We start from the raw sequence: 15,201 nt of genomic DNA, 5'->3' as shown, positions 1-15,201 counted from the left end.
ATTAATGGACTAACAGAATAAAGGTGGCATGGTGGAATGGCTAATGTAGCTTACAGAGTGTATGAGAACATATGGCTCAGTGGTAACATCCTGTCATAGATGACGTGATATGACCTTAACTCTTGGTTGTGGAATGTGCATGTTCAAAATGTTGATGACAGTCTCGCACAGTGTTTAAAAAAAAAAAAAAAAAAAACAGTCGAAAATGACTATGAAACCTCTGACTGCCTTGTAAATTCCTCAGGCGCTGGTGTTGGACCCACCATCCAGATTGGAGAGCAGACTGTCATCACTGTGGATGCAAAGGCTGCTGGGAAAGGCAAGGTGACCTGCAGTGTGTGCACACCTGAGGGGGCGGAGCTTGATGTCGACGTAGTGGAAAATGAGGACGGCACATTTGACATCTTCTACACGGCACCACAACCTGGCGAGTATGTCATCTGTGTCCGTTTTGGAGGCGAGCACATCCCAAACAGCCCCTTCCAAGTAACGGTGAGTTTTCATGTTACTATGGTTATTAATACACAAAATAAACTGGCTAAGCAGAGACACCACCCTTCACTGGCACCACCCACTCCTGAATCAATCCCATCTACCATCACATAACATGAAAAACAAACTTTTTTTTTCCCTAATGACACCACACTGAACGTGACTGATAAGACACTCAAGTACAAAAGTTATTATGAACAAAATTTGTAAGCTTTGTTCTAGCGTTTATTGGTTACCTTTTCAGTCAGCTTGAAACTTCTTCTACTTTTTAGTCAATATTTTTCTAATTTCTTTTTTTTTTTTTTTTTGCCTGAAATTCTATTCATAAAATGTGCATTGCGTTTGAGCAATATTTCAGTCAAATGCAATTCAGGGCCAATCAATAAATGCACACTATACTTGGGCAAATTGTACCCAAGCTGTGTATTTTATTAAGATCCTTGTTAATATTGTTTTTAGGCTCCAATCTTTAATTCTGACTTTTTTTTAGAGGCTGGCTAAGGTGCTGTCCTCTTTATTCAATTTCCAAGGACTGTATAAAGAGCTTTAAGAAAAAAAAAGGAATGGATTTTACTCACCCGGTGTCATCATTCCCATATGAATATACGAATATACGGCATTGCTGAATTCCCTTTTTTTCATTTGGCATTGATCCTGAAAAGTATATAAAATAATAATTTTCTTCTGAATTTTATGTTTCAACATTAAAATGTTGGATCTTTGTCCCTTTTCTACAGAAAAATAATGGTGTGATCATGGTGGTGGGGCAAACTCATGTGACTGTTTTATTCTCCTCCAATCCTTTCCATATATTTTATGACCCCTTCTACTCCTCACCAACACCCCTCAGGCCCTGGAAGGAGCCCCATCAGACCAGCTCATGCAGCAGAGCCAAATGCCCCAGTACTACGCTCAACAGCCCTGGGTACCTAAAGCCTCCAGCTTCTCAGAGCTCATATCTTGCCCCTTTCTTTCCTTTTGTTATCAGCCATGCCCTGTATCTCTTATTGCAGGTGTTACATTTCTAAGAGGGTTTGTCTTTGCCCCCCTTCCACCTCCACTCCTCTTTGCCTATCAAATAAACCAGTTTAAACTCATGGACATTGTAGCAACAGCAGCAGCTGCACAATGACAGGGGAAGAGGCTTTTTTTATTATTCAACCAAGGAAGAACAAATGTCCTCTCAGCTTCAATGTGAAGTATCCTCTTGACATTATTGTGCAGCCAAATTCTTAAGCAGTGCTCCATGTCAGTTGGCGTTTTGGAAATAATCAATGTGAAGCTGCTCCACATTTTGCAAAATGGCTAAACTCTTTATGACATTCTCTCGCAGTTTGCATCAGTGTCTCCATCATGAGCCTACCATTGTCTTCCTCATTGTCTTTTCATAACCGTTGTGTCATTGTGTTTCATGTGTTGGTTCTTGGAAGCCCTCACCCCTCTATCTTTCACTGTGTTAAGGTATCATTGTGTAGTTTTCAATTTACTTAGACATTGTGTCAGACTTTTTCCCTCCGTTTTCTAGGCAACTGAAGGACCAATGGGAATGAATGGCCTCGATGTTGCTGGACTGAGACCATTTGACCTTGTTATCCCCTTCACCATCCAGAAGGGCGAGATCACAGGTGATTACATCATTTACGTCGCCAAATATATCGATGGTAGTTAACCTGGAATGTCAGCTGGCAGATTTAACTCTGCACAACCCAGGATTTGTCCACATTTTTCTAACATGAAGAATTAACATTGGACCTGAATTGTATGTCTCTGACTATGTGTCTGTTGCTCTGGACGGTAGGTGAGGTCCGTATGCCATCAGGAAAGGTAGCAAAACCCGACATCACAGACAACAAGGACGGCACAGTTACTGTCAAGTACGCTCCAACCGAGGCTGGTCTTCACGAGATGGACATCAAATACGACGGCATCCATATTCCTGGTTAGACTGCCATCATATCATCATACACATCAACCAAAATTGATGGGATGAAGCTAATTTCTTCTTGTCCTCCAATAGGAAGTCCCTTGCAGTTCTATGTGGACTACATAAACAGTGGTAATGTCAGCGCCTATGGGCCTGGTCTCATCCATGGGACTGTCAACAAACCTGCTGTCTTCACTGTCAATACTAAAGATGCTGGCGAAGGTATGCACAATAACATAGGCCCCATTAAGTTTTGGTAGCATACACAGTGAACCATGATTTAGGGCAGTGGCTCTGTGTGTATCATCTGTAAAGGTGGTCTCTCCCTGGCCATTGAGGGTCCATCTAAGGCAGATATTAGCTGTTTGGACAATCAGGATGGGACCTGCACTGTGTCCTACTTGCCTGTCTTACCAGGAGACTATAGCATTCTGGTCAAATACAATGACAAGCACATCCCTGGAAGCCCCTATTCAGCAAGGATCACTGGTAAGTGTCAAAATCAGGGCTACCTGAGAGTTCTTCATGAACAGTACTGTGTAATATTTAAATACATATTATATGCTACAGCAAAAACTGTTATTTTTCTGTGACCTAAGGTATGTAACCTCTTCTGTGGTTATGACCCTGAACAACAAGCCAATGTTATGGTAATGGGAGTATCAAAACAAATAAAAATTACCTAATGAAAATGTGAGCAGCATTTACAACAAACAAAGGTGCAAATAGACATTTTAAGCATGAATGTAGAAAAGACTTTAGAACGGGATGGTGCTATATCTGTGAGGGTTTGGTTTAAAGGGTTTGGTTTTTTATCCCACAAACTGAAATAAACTAAATACCGTATACAATGCTCTAAATGCATCTCACTTGAAGCAAGTAACTTTGTAAACAGCCACAAAAGGGAAAAGTTGGAAACCAAACTAATTACTGGATGGTAATCCTAACATGACATTACAACAACATGCTTAGTCTCAAGCATTAATTTAAAGTGTGTCTAACCAAATACCGGCTGCCAGCATATGCACTTACTGACTGTACATGCTATTTTCAGGTGACGACTCAATGAGGATGTCCCATCTGAAGGTGGGATCAGCTGCAGATATTCCACTGGACATTGGAGAGCTGGACCTCAGCCAGCTGACTGCCTCCCTTACTACACCATCAGGACGGGAAGAGCCCTGCCTGCTAAAGATGCTGCGCAATGGACACGTTGGTGAGTGATTCTATGAACTACAAGGAGGAATTTACTTGAAAACTCTCTAACACCCCTCCTTTTTGTCCCAGGAATCTCCTTTGTTCCCAAGGAGATTGGCGAACATCTGGTCAACATCAAGAAGAACGGCCGGCATATTCCTAGTAGTCCCATTGCTGTTATGATTAACCAATCAGAGATCGGGGATGCTAGCCGTGTGCATGTCAGTGGCCAAGGACTAAGCGAGGCCCGAACCTTTGAGCCTGCTGAGTTTATTATTGACACTCGTGATGCAGGTGAAAATCCCTCAAAATACTTAATGCACATTTAATCCAAACAATATTTGGAAATTAATTGCTTTTTCCATTCAGGATACGGTGGCCTAAGTCTGTCCATCGAGGGGCCCAGTAAAGTGGACATCAACACTGAAGACCAGGAGGATGGAACCTGCAAAGTTACCTATTGTCCCACAGAGCCTGGCAATTACATTATCAATATTAAGTTTGCTGATCAGCATGTTCCAGGTAACCAGTTTAACCCTGTCAGAGAAACCCAAGATGACTAGTGATGGTTTAGATACAATCTCAGTGTTTTCTGTGCTGTTGTATGCAGGTAGTGCATTCACAGTGAAGGTGACTGGTGAGGGCAGAATGAAGGAGAGCATCACCAGGAAGCGAAGAGCTCCGTCAGTTGCCAACGTTGGCAGTCAGTGTGACCTCAGTCTCAAGATCCCAGGTGACTGATTTTAGGCACAGGCTCCCAACCTGGGTTTGGGGATAACCTGGAACATTTTCTCACAATTGAAATAAAATTTTGATTATTAATAATCTTTGATATACATGCTTAAGAAAATCATTAAATTACGTACAATTTTTGAGAGATATTTTTGACCAATTTTGCTCATCAGTGGTTTACTTTTGTGATCAGTGAATTAAATGTAAGTGAAATAAAAATCTTGAAGGACTGCATAAATTGAGTAACTTAAATCACGAGACAGTGCATAGTTGCAAAGTGAAATTGTCTGAAAATTGCTTTTAGTCATTGAGAAATTTTCTTTTTCGTTTTATTTCTATTTTTTTATTTAAAAAAAAAAAAAAAAAAGAAAAATATGATTATTTTCACAAAGTCTCTACTTTCTTCACGACCCTCTTCCACGTTGCTTATTGGTGGTGACCTGAAAAGTTTCAATATCAATAAGCTCAGAATATTGACCTTTTCATTTAGCATGACATTTTATAGCCTTCTTTCCCATGTATTCTCACTGACTGGATCTTTCCCTGTCCCTGCAGAGATCAGCATTGCTGACATGACTGCTCAGGTCACCAGCCCATCTGGCCAGATTCACAAGGCTGAAATCATGGAGGGGGAGAATAACACTTACTGCATCCGCTTTGTCCCTACTGAGACAGGCGTGCACACAGTGTGTGTGAAATACAATGGCATGCATGTGCCTGGTAGTCCCTTCCAGTTTACAGTTGGCCCGCTTGGAGAAGGAGGAGCACATAAGGTCCGTGCTGGGGGACCAGGCCTAGAGAGAGCTGAGGCTGGAGTGCCAGGTGGGTGAGGGATTGCACAGGTAATGAGAGACTGTGCAAGCATTTATATCACATTCTTTTTCTGCTTCTTGTAGCTGAGTTTAGCATCTGGACCAGAGAAGCTGGAGCTGGGGGTCTCAGTATTGCTGTGGAGGGGCCGAGCAAGGCTGAGATTACATTTGAGGACCGCAAGGACGGGTCCAGCGGTGTGTCTTACATTGTGCAGGAGCCTGGTAAGCAAGAAGACTGTTGAAACAAGGAATCAGTGGCATTCAGAAAGAACTGCTACTGGCTGGTTGACTTGTTTAGCAAGACATGTTTAAGTTATATGGCTTGTCATTTGTTGTGCGTAAGTTTTCCTTGGGTCCATACCGCATAGTGTTGGGCATTACCCAAAAGACAATAACTGGAGATTATGAAAAATCAGTACACTTGTATTGTAATGAATTGCATTTGCCATAAGTATTAATAGGAAAAATTGAATTCAAGATGGGGGGTCATCTTCAGAGTTGGATTTCGGATACGTTTTATTTTTTTAATGTTTTAATTAGTAGTTTTAATATTCATATTTCATACATGTGAACCATGTTGCCTGGCAAAATTGTTGTCATTGTGTAGCTTTTGATTGACTCTGGCTGTTTTACCTGCAGGTGACTACGAGGTTTCGATCCGGTTCAATGATGAGCACATTCCTGATAGCCCCTTCATCATACCTGTAGCGTCACCATCTGATGATGCCCGTCGCCTCACTGTTGCCAGTCTTCAGGTGAGGCTTTGAGACACACATGCACCCCAAGCCAAAGTTCACGGCCCAAAATGCAGCAGCTTGTTGTTCTTTACTTGTGTGGTATCCAATGCAACAGAAAAGCAAAAAAAAAAAAATTAACAAAATGATTTGTATTGCAGTTGGGTTAGTTTTGGTTTTACACATCCAGGATTGTAAATTCAGGAAAATACCTGCAAGTCAATTCTAACATATAAGTGCAAGAGATTTTTTTCTTTTTTTTTTCCCCCAAATTGTTTGGTTTCTTGTGAGAAGAAGTACAGAAATAGGATCAGCAGCTGCTGCGTTCTTGGTCAGTGCAAGAGCTTCTGGGAAACTAGAGGAATGTGTGTGTTTCTCGTGCCTCATTCTAAAGGCTCCCAACAGCCTCCCACTACTAAGAGACATGGGGTGGCGCTAAAGGGTTAAAGAGGTCTAACATGGGCTGTTTTCTTCCCTATTCACACTCTTGGTGAGATTTGAAAAACTATGGAAGCTACCTCTGATAGGAATATTCATAAAAAGTGATGCTAAATAAAAACAAATATGATCAAGGACTTCCCTTGTAAGTCATGATCCTGACTGTAAGACAGAAGACAAATGCCCCTCTCTTTGCTGCATTATGGAGTTCCATCTATTAGTTAAGCATGGTCAAAATTCATACAAGATACATTCCTTTGCACGAACAACATGAACAAAAGTGTTTCGAAGACAAAGTATATTTCAACTAATTAACTCCAGAGCTTCGACATAACCAGTGAAAGGCAGATCTAGAGTTATGTAATGCAGCAATCTATCTCCTCCTCTTAGTATTGGGATTATACTAAGGGAAACATTTCCAAGACATTTTTTTCCATTTTGACTTGTATGAGATATTTATGAGATAAGCTGTTTTCATTATGCAGAACATTTAGCTTTGAAATCTTAATCAACAAGGAAACAGCAGTATGAAGAATGTTGTTGATGAAACTGCTGATTGCTGAATATCAGCAATCTTAAAGATACACACAATATTAATATATGTCAATAACAAACAATACAGAAAGCGTCGGATTTATGGTTTCTAATTAATCTCCAGTAGATCATGATTAACAATGGATGTTTGTTGCTTTTTAGATAATAATAATTTATTAAATGAAACTACCCATATTACATTTAACTATTAAGTCAAATTAAAAAGAACTGTTCCAACCCTTTTTGTTTTATTTTAAAGTTTTTTGAAATTTCAAGTTTGTTAGCATTGAATATATTTTAGATTTTCTTTCTCCCAAGAGAATTAAGATCATTCTGACTTTAACTCCACAGGATGATTAGCTTCCCATTTGTTTTTACATGCCTCTGCTCCTAGAAACCCCTACACAATTACCCGTATAAATGCACAATGCATTTGAACTTCACTGTAGCTCTATTCCAGACATTCAACTTTTCCTCCTACCTTTAACTGTTCCATTCTCCTTTTCTACTGCAGCCTTCCTCTTTAGCCTTGTTAGCGACCCCCAGGTAAGGTAGTGTCAGACACTGGCGAGGTATTGGTTGTCAAATAATTGCAATGCAGCATTGAATGTATGAGTATGTATTGTCAAGCAGGAGTCCGGCTTGAAGGTGAACCAGCCAGCATCTTTTGCTGTAAGTCTCAATGGTGCCAAGGGTGTGATTGACGCAAAGGTCCACAGCCCCTCCGGAGCTCTGGAGGAATGCTGTGTCACAGAGATAGATCAAGGTACCATCCCCCTGCCCCAAAACTGATGTCACTTTTCTAGAGGAGAATACATTATACTACTTTTCCATCAAACTGTTGTTTCTCTAGATAAGTATGCAGTTCGATTCATCCCCAGAGAGAATGGTCTCTATCTAATTGATGTCAAGTTCAATGGAAGTCATATCCCTGGAAGTCCCTTCAAGATCCGTGTTGGAGAGATGGGTCAGGCCGGAGACCCTGGGATGGTATCTGCCTATGGACCAGGATTAGAAGGTGGCACCACAGGTAACAAGTTGCTCCTTCTTTAAACAAAAATCGTGAAATCGGCCTATTCAATGTCAACCCTCTGCTCGTCTCATTTTCTTTTCGCCAGGAACTGCTTGTGAATTTGTGGTGAACACAAGCAACGCTGGTGCTGGTGCTCTTGCTGTGACCATTGATGGGCCATCCAAGGTGAAGATGGACTGCGTGGAATGTCCTGAGGGCTACAAGGTAACATATACCCCAATGGCCCCCGGTAACTATCTCATCTCCATCAAATATGGTGGTCCCTATCACATTGTTGGAAGCCCATTCAAGGCCAAGATTACTGGTGAGAAACATGCTTTTCTAACCATGTTTAAATGTTGAAACAAAAATAACAGGGAAATTGATTTTTGATGCACTTGTTGCTGTTTTTCAGGCTCCAAACTTGTTTCAAGCCACAGTATGCACGAAACCTCCTCTGTCATGGTGGACCCTGTGACCCGGGCCATTAGCTGCACCCAGCATGGTGCTCCTGCCAAGTCAGATGCTAGCAAAGTGGTCGCAAAAGGCCTGGGTCTCACCAAGGGCTTCATTGGACAGAAGAACAGCTTCAGTGTCGATTGCAGCAAAGCAGGTCAGTGTTAAAAAGAATAACTGAATCATCGACTTCATGTAGCTATAGATTTGCCCCCTCAGTCTTGAAGGTAAATATAAAAAGGGAAGATACACAACAGTCTGTTAAAGAAAGATTGTATCTCCTTTAATGTTAAGACTTTTGAAACTGTGGAGAGGTTACAAGCCTGTGTCTTGGGACACAAGACCAAGGTAACACAGCTGGCACAGAGATGTCAGTATTAGATATATAAAATGTATATAACAATGACTATTTAAATAAAACTTTGATCTAGGTATATTTAATAATATTTTTATAACCCAAGCGTTGTTTCTTCAACATGCTTGTATGGAACTATGATTGTATGATAATAGTTAGCTCCTAGTTTGATGCACCAAATATCATCCTCTATGGGATGAGATACAATCTTTTTATGTTTTCAAAGCTTTAGGAAGGTTCAGCTTTTGAAAAGAATTCTTTCCATATGTTGCCATGTACTGTACAACATATGGCCATAATAATAGTCATAATAATAGCCATGCAAACTAACATCTTCCCAGCTGCTATGCATTGTCCTTTTTTTTTTAACAATTATAGTTTTCCATTCTCACCAAATTTGTTGTTGTTTTATTTATACTAACTGGAAGACCACATTCAATTCTAGTAATTGGGGACTTTTGACCCATGATGACATGGTATTCATCACAACTTTTACGTTTTAGATTTTGTAACACTTTATTCTGTCTATTGGCACAGGGCGTAACATGCTGCTGGTGGGAGTTGATGGCCCTAAGGTTCCCTGCGAAGAGATCCTTGTGAAACATCTGGGCAACCGTCTTTACAATGTCAGCTATCAGCTAAAAGAGAAGGGAGAGTACATCCTGGTGGTCAAATGGGGAGACCAGCACATTCCAGGGAGCCCTTACCACATCACAGTCTGAAGCACCCTCTGCCACTCATCATACCACTGTTAAAAATTTGTCTTAACTAAGCATTGTTTACAGCTTTTTCTCCCCCTCATTTTTGCTTCTTATTTCAGAATCATTTAACCAAATAGAAACTCACATCAGTGTTTATTTTCAGCCAGATTTCCAACTTCTTCACTTTATCCTTGAGACAACATCTCCCAAAGACAAACACAGACACTGAATATTCCTCTTAAGTTGTTTACTCTGTGCGCTTCTCACCAGCAATCAGTTAAATTCTTGAGATGAGGAAAAAATGCACCTTTTTTATTACTGTAAAACCTAGCAGCCAATTGTGCCTGTGTTTTCCATTTGGACACACTGTAAGTAGACTTTAGCAGACAGTCTGAAATAGTGAAGATTAATAAATTTTGGTTGGAACCTTGCTGTTTACTCTGAAGGAACTGCGCCTTAACACAAGAATATAGAAAGATAATGTGTCCTCCTGACTTGACATATTTGATTGTCCTAACATAAGTCTAAGTGTTTGGCATGTTGATCTGTTTGGTTCTCTCCAGCGTGTTGGCTTTGACACATAACTAACCCAGTTGTTTCACTTGCTGACAGTGAGATCATTTTTTAGGCTCTGCTGTCCTTCAAAATTGTTGAAAGGATTAGAATCATCACACTGTTTCATATGACATCTTTGCTCTCACAACACAAAACTGCTCTTAATAGTTTTTCCTTCATGATGCCAACATGTGCTCTATATATTATTATGACGTAATTGGATATAGCCAAAAACTAATGACTTGTTTGACATTGAATAAAACAGTTTTGAAAAGGGAAGTCTGTAAATTCATACTGAACAGAGGCTGTTTTGGGGCTTGTTCCATGCTCACAGCAAAACAGGGAAAAAAAAAGTTTCATGTGGCTTTTTCTGCTCGGTGTTAGTATCACCCACTGCCATCCCTTGAGCTTGCTTTGTGCTTCATCTATATTTCCAAACAAAAAATAAATCTTGTGCTAATCAGAAAAAGGCTTTAAAATGTTTGTAAGACAGTATTTTGATACACAATAAAGTTTTCTAGTATTTTTCTGTCAACGCAGTGGCTTTTTTTTCTTAATTCTCACTGTATGATTAAAATGAGATTGAAGCTTCCCAACCAATAATAATGAAACACCCCACCACCAAAATACCAAAAATGGAATTAAAAAAATTTTGACTTAAAATCTTAATTATAATTAAAAAAAAAAAAGTTTTTTCAGGTTTCCTAAAAATCCAATTGAAATCTGGTGATTATTAATGATCAAAAACATTAACAATGACAACTGTTTCTGCTATCTCTCCTTCTGGTAATACATTAAGTATTCAATCATTCCTTATCTAGACTGCCTATCAAGGGTTCATGGTAGGGCCTGACCCTATCTGAGCTTTCATTGGGTAAGCAGCAGACTACACTCTGGATCATATTGCTACCGCAACTGATAATAGTACTAGAATTTTTATTAATACCATTACTGAAATAGTTATGCCCAACCAAATCACAATGTCATAAATGTAACCATGGCAGTCCAAGGTTGAGTTAGTTAGTTAGTCCTCTTGCACGAGGTGCATAGAGCCAACCGTGGCTACCAGGTTTCTCCATTGGGGTTTGTCGTTGGCAAGTTGCCGTGCCTGTGCCAGGCTCACACCGCAGGCCCTGGGGTCTTGGGCCACAACATCAAGCCAGCGGGTGCGGGGGGCACCTCTGGGTCTTCTCCATCCAGCTAGCTGGGGATTGAAGGCCAAGATGGAGCTTGTGGGGTGTTCGGCAGGCAAGCGGATGATGTGGCCATACCAACGAACTCGACGCATTGCTGCGAGGCGAGATGCTGGGGGCTGCTGGGTTCGATCCCTTAGGGTCTTATTGGTGACATGCTGGGTCCAGCTGATGCCTTCTAATGTCCTCAGGGCCCTGGAGTCAAATCCATCAAGCCTGGCTGCCAGCACCAGTCCAAGGTTGAACATGAACTAAATAGCTGCTTTTTTCACATGGTTTTAAATAAAAAATCTTTTACAGCTTTCCTAAATATTATTGTGACGTTGGTTGATTACCAAAGATTGGCAATTTTTGTTTTGTCTTATGTTACTGTTTCCCAGACATACCTTAGTTTAACTGTTTCTGCCCATTCCCTCCATTGCCATCAAATTGTACTGGTCAAAAACTTATTCAAGCTTCACATTTCAAATGATTGAATTGAACTTAAATCTACATGTATGTTCTTCCTTGAATTATGCCATGAACATGGGCAAATGTCTGGTGATCCTGGGATCCGTCTTGTGGGGTCATCGGCTCCTGTTAGGGTCACCCAAGACAAAGTGGTCTTTGGTGAGGGCCCAGACTGAAAACAGTTATGAGGAATCCTGATCCTGATGAAGCATTGGTGCAACAGTTGAACAATTTGGCTAAAGAGAGGCACAGCTGTAAATTAATCTCCACCTGGTGGCAATCTGAATCAAGTGGCAGTTTGTCTGCACTAGTCATCTGGGAAGCTGAGACGAACTGAGGTTTGGTGGATTTATTTTTCCAAGAAATCCTCAGTACACACCTGAGGGGAAAATTCTCCTGCATGATAAAGGAATTTGAGGATATGGAATCCAAATAGTCCATGTTTAGCACCCCTGTTGTGGCAGTGTCTTCCCAAAGCTGTGGTGAGGTCATCGGTGCTTATAGTAGTTGAGAAGACATTATTCTCTTGATAAGAGAGGGGTCAATCTATTGACACCAACATTAGACAATAGCAGGTGTTGGAAAGAGCTCTCAAAGGACTTTTTAAACCCAAGTAACATGTAAGACCGAGTTGATGTGATGAGTCAGTGATTTACAGAACGATGACGGAAAACTTTGACTTTCATAGTAAGGTGTTGTACCTACAGTATGTTCAGGGTCATCGACTCAATTCAATAAGTGCTAATCGCTGACAACAACCAAGTTGTAACGGAGAAAATAGACAAAGTAGAATGACAGAATGATACATCTTGAGAGGTATCAAAACTTATGAGTGACTGAAACACAACTCTAAATCAACGCTTTAGCAGAGAAGACGAGTCAAACGGGATCAGCTTAGTTTTCTCTTTTCTCAAAAGAGAAAATGCCGCCAAACACCTTACAAGTACAATTACACTTACACTGTTATGTTTTTACTTGAAACTCTGGCACAACAATTTCCTTTGGGATTAATAAAGTTGTTCTCATCTCATCATCATCATCATCTCAACTTCGTTACAGTTATGAAGTGATTTACTCACGTCACGCCATTGTATGAGCCATTGAAAGGTGCTGAAACGACCTGTAGATCGACCTGTAAACTGAGAGCTTGGCCATTTGGCTCAGCCCCTTTTTCACCAGGACAGACCAGATTAGAGTCTACATTACTGCTGACGCCACACCAATCCGCCAGTCAATCTCCTATTCCATTATTCCCTTAAGATAAGATAAGATAAACTTTATTGATCCCCATAAGGGAAATTCCTTTGGCACAGCAGCATAACAGCTACAATGTCAGAGAAAAAAAAGGAAATAAATATGAATACAAATATGAGTATAAATAGAAAGGCAGAAGACAGGATAGAGCACGGTCCTGATCCTCATCCTGCCCCCCGCCTTCCATGCTATACTGCAGAGCTGTGTCAGCCTGGACAGCCTCATAACAACCAGAGCCATAAGGAACCCAGGGCGGATCTCATCCACTGAGGAGCTTTTGGACTACCTCAGCAACTTCAGCCTTGGAAATAGGATAGTCCACCCCGACTGCTTCCTCACTGGAAGAAGTGTCATCGAGATGCTTCCCACAGACATACATTGTACAGACAGACATTATTAAGTGTTCATCCTGTTGCTTGGTATTATTATTGGAAGACTGAGCAGAAATCAGTATTTACCCAGCCACCTTCCTTATCCTAAGCCTGTGCTATTGTAAATCTATGTATAGCAAGTGTGCTTGTTAAGCTGTTACTGGCCTGAAATTATATTGCACTGCAGAAGAAACCTCTTTTTGCATGATTTTCAATAAAGTTTTGCCCAGCCTACAATATGATTTAACCTTCTCCAGGCAGATGTTGCAGATTTGCGACAGCCAAATATCAGATTTTTCCTGCAACTACAACTTAATTTGAGCCTGAGAGGGTTAAATGTAAATGATCACTTATAAATCACCCATCAAAAGATATGTTGCCTCTCCGGCCCCAGCATGCAATGTCTGTCTTGAAGGAAGGAATCTGTGTCTTGAATGACACACCACAAGAGTGAATTTAGTAACAGTTACTTCAAGAGATGCACCCATACATCCAATGTTTTGAATGATGTCTTTGAATTTCTGAAATTTCTTTGTATTAGACAGCTGATCATGTATGCCATTTTAACATCAGAAAATGCAATTTTATTGTTGGGGTTGTGTTCTTTTTAAGTCAAACATACTGATTAAAAGTGTGTTACTTTCCAAAAAATACAGTCAATTTTTAGAATTTGCAAGATAACTTATGGGAAGGAGTACTTAATGAGAAACTGCTTTCTTAATATTCTGAATATTTGGCGTATTAACAGAGGAGGAAGTTACATACTTCACCTACTATACTCCAATGAGTCTCTGTTTGGGTCTACTTTGTGTATCTCTGCATAAGCATCTAAAATGAACATAAAAATCCCTCTGCTTCCTTATTCACAAGTAAAACCGGAGAAATGCATACATGTGTGAGTGTATTTTAAGCAAAAGCCCTGTCTTCATTACTTTTTTTCTGACTGTTCTTGGTAGTTTATTCTTTTGTAGTTGTATGTCAACACATAATCTCCTTTTTTTGTGGAAAAAAGTATCAGGATTAAACTTAAATCCGCCTTTATTGAAAGCGAGACATTTGATTCCTGTTCATGATTAATTTAAAATCAATTCTATGGGGGTTTTAAAAAGTCCCCAAACTGGACTGAAATACCAATAAAAATACTATTCACTAATCATCAGTTGGAAAAAATAAAAAAGAGGACCCACTGATCAAGATGAAGTGGAGTCAGGTGGAGACACACAGTTAGTCCTGCAACGTACAACACAACTCCTGTGGCACTAAGCAGATGATAACAGTATCCTTGTCTAAATCCCCATCCTTTCCTCTGGCCTTACATGGACTCTGTTCAAGGCAGGCGCTATACAGACAATCACAAGGCAGCTCCTTCCAAGAGTGTAGTTCAAACATCTAAATGCAGCATGTGAAAGATGCTTCTGCTGTTGGCAGTGTTAGGATCCATTATTTACTACTACTGTTGCCTGTTGGGGGGGCAGGAGAATACCTTTACCCTTGAATAACAGTTTGGTTTTATTTTGGGATTTCAGGTTTTCTTGAATTAGATGAAAAAAAGAGATTTTTTTTTGGGGGGGGGGGCATAAAAATGATGTTTAATAATCAAAAAGGTGCTCAAATAGTATCATGATAAAGTGAGCGAATGGTTGTTTGTCTATATATGTGGCCCCTGTGATTGACTGGCAACCAGTCTAGGGTGTATCCCACCTCTCCCTAAATGACAGCTGGGATAGGCTCCAGCATCCCCCACGATCCTGAGTACAAAAAAAGCGGTAGAAGATGGATGGATAATATAATGATAATAACATTTAAGTTACTGTAATTGATGATTTTAAGTAATAAAAAATATCAGAGTGATAAATCCTGACTCCTGACAATTACAGAGCACTGAACTTGTAAAACCTGTCTTCTGCTTCAATGCTGAACATGAAATTTAGGTCATTGTGGGACTTGCTCGTTGTTCTTTCTTCCAGAAAGAGTGCCTTTATTTTTCTCTT

At 40.3% G+C, this 15,201-nt stretch overlaps 1 protein-coding gene across 4 annotated transcripts in view; it reads left to right on the top strand.

Moving 5' to 3' along the window:
* Window positions 1-10,477, top strand: part of flna (filamin A, alpha (actin binding protein 280)) — a 53,236-nt gene extending 42,759 nt beyond the window's left edge. For 2 of the 4 annotated variants that reach the window (XM_086158948.1, XM_086158947.1), the window contains 18 exons: window positions 245-492; window positions 1,343-1,417; window positions 2,018-2,117; window positions 2,291-2,431; window positions 2,510-2,638; window positions 2,732-2,905; window positions 3,471-3,632; window positions 3,704-3,907; window positions 3,983-4,135; window positions 4,224-4,346; window positions 4,901-5,167; window positions 5,242-5,379; window positions 5,797-5,912; window positions 7,497-7,629; window positions 7,717-7,893; window positions 7,982-8,200; window positions 8,291-8,488; window positions 9,224-10,477. In XM_086158948.1, coding sequence (XP_086015074.1) covers window positions 245-492; window positions 1,343-1,417; window positions 2,018-2,117; window positions 2,291-2,431; window positions 2,510-2,638; window positions 2,732-2,905; window positions 3,471-3,632; window positions 3,704-3,907; window positions 3,983-4,135; window positions 4,224-4,346; window positions 4,901-5,167; window positions 5,242-5,379; window positions 5,797-5,912; window positions 7,497-7,629; window positions 7,717-7,893; window positions 7,982-8,200; window positions 8,291-8,488; window positions 9,224-9,408 — 2,942 coding nt within the window. In that variant the 3' untranslated portion in view covers window positions 9,409-10,477. The remainder of the gene's footprint in view (window positions 1-244; window positions 493-1,342; window positions 1,418-2,017; window positions 2,118-2,290; window positions 2,432-2,509; window positions 2,639-2,731; window positions 2,906-3,470; window positions 3,633-3,703; window positions 3,908-3,982; window positions 4,136-4,223; window positions 4,347-4,900; window positions 5,168-5,241; window positions 5,380-5,796; window positions 5,913-7,496; window positions 7,630-7,716; window positions 7,894-7,981; window positions 8,201-8,290; window positions 8,489-9,223) is intronic. The other 2 variants (XM_086158949.1, XM_086158951.1) reach the window with 1 other exon arrangement.
* The last annotated feature ends 4,724 nt before the right edge of the window (window positions 10,478-15,201 follow it).

The sequence above is a fragment of the Fistularia commersonii genome, chromosome 14 (genome assembly GCF_037954325.1).
Source record: "Fistularia commersonii isolate RoL2024-O1a breed Wild chromosome 14, RoL_Fcom_v1.0, whole genome shotgun sequence".
Taxonomy (NCBI): Eukaryota; Metazoa; Chordata; class Actinopteri; order Syngnathiformes; family Fistulariidae; genus Fistularia; species Fistularia commersonii.
This window is presented reverse-complemented; position numbering and strand designations above follow the sequence as displayed.